The sequence below is a fragment of the Sinocyclocheilus grahami genome, unplaced genomic scaffold, assembly GCF_001515645.1.
Source record: "Sinocyclocheilus grahami isolate Dianchi unplaced genomic scaffold, SAMN03320097.WGS_v1.1 scaffold1079.1, whole genome shotgun sequence".
Taxonomy (NCBI): domain Eukaryota; kingdom Metazoa; phylum Chordata; class Actinopteri; order Cypriniformes; family Cyprinidae; genus Sinocyclocheilus; species Sinocyclocheilus grahami.
Genome location: NW_015506258.1, coordinates 51,060 through 56,857, shown reverse-complemented (window position 1 = coordinate 56,857; position 5,798 = coordinate 51,060). Strand labels below are relative to the sequence as shown.

The 5,798-nt window shown below is 36.2% G+C and overlaps 1 protein-coding gene and 2 non-coding genes across 7 annotated transcripts in view; all 3 read right to left on the bottom strand.

Annotated features, from left to right (window-relative positions):
• Nucleotides 1–2,654: 2,654 nt before the first annotated feature.
• trnav-cac (transfer RNA valine (anticodon CAC)) lies at nt 2,655–2,727 on the bottom strand. Its single transcript has one exon. It is a non-coding gene; the product is annotated as a tRNA-Val (tRNA).
• A 644-nt stretch (nt 2,728–3,371) lies between these two features.
• trnav-aac (transfer RNA valine (anticodon AAC)) lies at nt 3,372–3,444 on the bottom strand. Its single transcript has one exon. It is a non-coding gene; the product is annotated as a tRNA-Val (tRNA).
• A 2,024-nt stretch (nt 3,445–5,468) lies between these two features.
• Nucleotides 5,469–5,798, bottom strand: part of LOC107566514 (BTB/POZ domain-containing protein 9-like) — an 11,665-nt gene continuing 11,335 nt past the window's right edge. For all 5 annotated transcript variants that reach the window (XM_016251965.1, XM_016251962.1, XM_016251966.1 and 2 more), the window contains one exon: nt 5,469–5,663. In XM_016251965.1, coding sequence (XP_016107451.1) covers nt 5,505–5,663 — 159 coding nt within the window. In that variant the 3' untranslated portion in view covers nt 5,469–5,504. The remainder of the gene's footprint in view (nt 5,664–5,798) is intronic.

Here is a 5,798-nt window from a genome sequence, read left to right as displayed (position 1 = left end):
GAGTACAGTAGGGCTTGTTGTTTGTCATTTCTCCAATCACAAATGCAGACATGGTTTTATGTTTACGCGGCGCGATGCAACGCAATGCGTAAAAAGACAGTTTAAGTCATTATAATCCATAGTTATGTCCCCAGTGGATGCAATGAATGCCTCGTTTATAATGGGTTTTCATGTTTTTGAATCATCGCTCTGGCCTGACAGGGCATCATCACAATATGGTAAGTTTGCTGGTCAGTCAAGCACACCAACACCATTAAAAGAACCAAAGACTTAAACTACTTCAGTCTGTGTGCACTGAATTTATTTAATACACGATTAAATTTCACAATTTGAGTTGAATTACTGAAATAAATGAACTTTTCCACGACATTCTAATTTATTGAGATGCACCTGTATGTGGAAAATAATGTGTTTTTTAACCTTAAACTGCATAAACACATTTCATTACACCAAATACACTAAATAATGTTATTTTTAGCAACATCATATGACCCCTTTAATTAAAAAACAGTATTATAAAAATGAAAGAAAATGTGACACATGCTGCTCTAGAAACTCAGCATGTCAATACAGCTGCTTGATTCATGAGGGCCAATTTCAGAAGAGGGATGTTTAAGATACAAACAGCCATGGATTTCATGGGAAATCTTTATGTGTGCATGTCTCTCCATAAACGAGTGTTTCTCTTATCCTTTAATTCCTTCCCAAGAAAGAGAGAGGGCTTTATTGACAAGTGTTTCAGTGTTTATAGGGCTGTGGATAGGATAACAGAAAGCATCCCTCTTATAAGAAACATTAATGTGGTTATAACTGGATTGGACTCTTGTTTCAGTAATGTAATGTCTACAGTAATGTGTTATGGGGTTGTGGTGTGGAGTGTTCAACAAAATGCCCCTCTTACTATGTTAATCATAACCTAACTAGACTAAGTGTGCAAAGTAGTTTTTCAATAAATAAAGAATCACTAAAAAAAACTTTTTTTAAAATTTTTTATAAAAGTATAAAGATAACTATAACTATGTTAGTGTCCACACCAAAGCACAATATCTGTTCTGTTTATTAGAAGCATGCACTACAGTTTTGTCGCCTGCCGCTTGAGCCCTTTAAAGCCTCTTATACTGCATTTATTTTATCAAAAATATAGTAAAAACAATATGGTGAAATAATTTTTAATTGTTTTGAATTTGAATATATATTCAAATGTAATTTATTCCTGTGATGCAAAGCTGACTTTTCAGCATCATCAAAAAGAAATAAATTGGCTAAATAAAATTTAAAAAAAAATTGAATAGCTTTGTTTAGTACACCGTTTTCTCTGAACACTCCAATCACAGTGACTAAAGGAAGCACAACCCAATAGCAGATTAAAGAAAATACATGTTTTCTCCTGTGGCATGCTTGCCATCAAATTTATAACATGCAAATGTGTTAAAAGAAATGAAAATTTGCTGAAAACGTACTCACCCTCAGGCCATCCCAGATGTAAATGAGTTTGTTTCTTCACAGGAACAAATTTGGAGAAATGTTGCATTTTCACTTGAGAAAGTAATATTATGGACTTGTATTTTAGCCAGAAGCAACGGTTTGGAGTTAAAATGCCTTAATGACGGATTAACTTCTTACAAATTTCACAAGATATTAATTGATGGACTGGAGTGGTGTGGATTAACTATGGATTATTATGATGTTTTATCAGCTGTTTGGACTCTCATTCTGACGGCACCCATTCACTGCAGTGGATCCATTGGTGAGCAAGTGATGGAAGGCTAAATTTCTTCAAATCTGTTCTGATGAACTAATGAGCAAATTTTAATTTTTGGGTGAACTACTCCTGTAATGTATCAAACTTTCACTGCTTGGCCCCTTAATGAGATATATTGGGGTTTTTTGGCACACTGAGCTGTTCTGCTCCATTGGTGCAAATAAACAGACTGCAGACTCTGTGGCACAGCGTACCAGCGGAGCGACCCAGCTATAGTGTCAGGGCGGGCCGATCTACCATCACTCAATCCACTGATCAAAGCGCTGCTAAACTGCCAGAAACTACAGAAGGCAAACAAGACTGCTGCAGCAGCCACGGAGACTGTTTCTCTCCGCGTGCAAGTACCAAAAAAAATGTTTAAAAAAAATGGAGGTGGACAGAACACGTCCACGTCTGGTCACGTGAATTTGACTGTGGCTGACGGGTCATGAAGACCCCAAGCAAGAGTCTTATTAGAGCTTCTACAGGGCATGGGAAGAGGAAGAAGGAAGATCAAAGGGAATACCGAGAAAAACCTTGGGCAAATGCAATGAAAGAGATGTTAAAACAGGAGGAGTGAAGGGATAATAATGAGATAGATTGCAGTAAGAGCGCGAGACAAAGGTTAGGAGGGTCAAGACCATTATGTATTCAAGAATAACTGTTATGTCTTAGAAAGATCAACACTGTGTAAGAACCAGACTGCTGATGAGTGCAAGACTACCCAACATTGCTGGTTCTATTACACCATCTTGTGGAGGATTAGTTGAGTTTTACAATCACTATAAACATAGAGGTTTTTTAATTTAGTGCGCAGGACGGCCTTTGAAAATCAAAATGTTTTTTTCAAGACTATAGCATAAAGGATAGAACAATTCAGGGATGTAAAATATACTGATGGTTGCAAAAATGATGTTTCCGCCCGGTTTCGAACCGGGGACCTTTCGCGTGTGAGGCGAACGTGATAACCACTACACTACGGAAACCTGCATGTACAGCACATGGTAATATTACAAAATAAAACTAACTAATACAAGTTGTCTTAGCAACACGATTAAATAACAACATTTGGTTGTTTTATAAAGTAAACTTTAATTCCTTAATTTTTGTTCTATTAGTAATAACTAGTTTTTGAGGCTACTATACCTTTGAAGCTTGCAACTGTACTCACAACGGTGGTAAATGTTTTGAGATAAGACTCATTTCGCCATGGACTATTTGCTCCCATCACTTCTCACAAGGCTTTTCTCTGTTGAAAAATATTGAAAAAGTTGTCTCAGATTTGTAAAAATAATTATTTTATGGGTGTGAGTCAAAAAATTAAGGTAATGACACTTAATATATTTTTACCATAGATAAATACACAGTACAATAGGCTATTTAATGGAAAAATAAGCATTTTTAGTATTATGAAGTTAGAGACAAACTTTGTGGGGGCTAATGCTAATTTAGTACCGCATGCTAGCATACTACTCTTATTATCTTTCTACTACAGCAGTGTGCTAGTATGCTGTTCTGAATTCAACATAAGTCTTTAAGATAAATTTTATACAGATATTATGTTCACATTCATAAGCTTGTGTTAAACTAATAATAATAATAGTACAAATAAAAAATAACAACAATAATGTGTTTCCGCCCGGTTTCGAACCGGGGACCTTTCGCGTGTTAGGCGAACGTGATAACCACTACACTACGGAAACCTCCATGTTATGACCATGCAACCATGACAAACTAATGGTTTAACTGGAAACCAGTCATATTCATTACATAAGCTACTTGTCGTGTTAGAACGAGCCGTTTTAGGGGGGCGTGGCAGAGTCTTAACTTTGATAAAGAATATCTCTTTGGTTTTGAGACTTTAGTCTTTGCAACTTCAGGGATCTTATCTATGCACAATCAGCTTGTAACACTACGAAGAGAAAGGAAAACTTGAAATCGCATCATATGACCCCTTTAAGCAGCTCAACATTTTAGTCTGGGACTAGGTTTAAGCCTCGTCAGTGAAACCAGGCATAAGAGTTTCTGCTCCGATTGAAGACTTTTGAAGCCTTAATTTGTGGAAGGGCGAATTAAGACTTTTTAAACTTTTAAAGAAACCCTGCAAATGTTTCATTAGACATCAAATGGCAACCCAAACTCACTATTTTAGCATATAAAAGTAGCCTAAACAGATAACGTTACGTGCTTAAAATCAAACACTGAATTTAAACAATATCTAAAATAATTTCTTCACCCTCTCAGATCTGTCAACAACTTAACCTGGAGTTTTATCTCATTCTTCGAACTCCATTATTTAGCCGTGAATAACGTGATAGCAAAGAATGTTCGTTGTCGACTGCGCTTTAGTCCACACAGCACAAACTCGACCTCAAAGCTAAGTCATTTGCTATAGAACGTGGTTTTCAGTATTTCATATGTTAAACGTGTATGAACATGACCGTATTTAGCACTCAAAACGGTTGTCGGTGTCCTGTTGCTGTGTGAACGTGATCTTGGATTTCGAAGTTGTCGTGTAATTCACGATTGACAATTTAGTCGACACAAACCACGTTTATCCTTAACGTGAACATCTATGTTTAGTGTGGGTTATATTATCCTTTACCTTGTGTGATTTTGTTCGTTGTTTTCGAGGATGAGGACATGTCACAGCCTCTCCATCTTGACATCGTGTTTCGCTTGCAAATGAATCTTTTACATATTATTGAGCGAATCTTTTAAGTGAACGAATCGGATCTGAATGCCTTACAAATAAATGTGTTGTACAAATGTAATGGTAAAACATTTTTATTTATCTTTAGACAAATTGTTTTTTTTTTAATCTGAAAAAAATTGCATGTTTTATGTTTTGTATCGTATTTTATAACTTACGTCAGGCTTTTATGGCGTAACCCAACTCACATTTATTCAGAGGCCCAAACTGAGCAAAATTGGGCAATTTGGTGGCAATGTAGTTATTTACATGGTCAATCGTTAGATTAAATTCTGGTCGTTTGTAAATTAATTATACACTCTAAAAAATGCTGGGTTAAATACAGCCCAGTGCTGGGTAAAATAGGGACAAACCCAGCGATTGGGTTGTTTTGGCCCAGCGGTTGGGTTAAATGTTTAACCCAACCTTCTGGGTAGTAACCCAACCGCTGGGTCAAAACAGCCCAATTGCTGGGTTTGTCCCTATTTTACCCAGCACTGGGCTGTATTTAACCCAGCATTTTTTAGAGTGTATTTGAATAACAGTATAACAGACTACTTACATAAAATGCATAGAAATACATCAGTCGAATAATGTCTTAGTAAGATTATATTTAAATGCTTAGTTTCATGAACAACGTTCTGTAGTTTCTAAACATATAATACAAGGATGATTGATGAACACATAAATGTTCCTCAAAAGCCTGATGTATCATATCTGATACATCATTTTTCTAATAAATGATGCATAATCAAGTAAACCTTAGTTCTTTCAGCCCAGTAAATGTTCATTTTTTAAATATTACTTACAATTTATTGTTATATTAACTATTAAAATCATTAAAGGTTTCACAGCCGACACATGCATCACAACCAGAGGTTGGACGTTTTTTTACAATTATACTAAAAGGCCTTTTACTTGTTAAAAATGATTGAAATAACATATAACAGAATGCAAGTGGAAGACTGTGTACAACAGGTTTTTGAAAGGTTTGATCCAGTTGATAATTTAGTGGCCTAAGAAACTTAGCATATCATTTGTAATGGAGCAGCATGGAAAATCATCCATAGCTTATGTGTGTGGAGATGTGGAGGGTTTTTGGGACATCAGGCTCAATGAATCGGAGTTCTGGGAGCTGCATTCTGGTTTGGGCTGATCTGGTCCAGGACTTCCTTCTTTAACAACCATATCCGCCTGTGCGGGACACTCAAAGTGAACGCAGTGGAAAACCTAGTGGAGACAGCATGAGGAAAAACTGTATTAGGGCTGCAGAGTTTCATCAGAAACGTGATTATTTTGACAAAAACTGCATGTGTAATTTGCAGTGTTGGGGAAAGTTACTTTTAAAAGTAATGCATTACAATA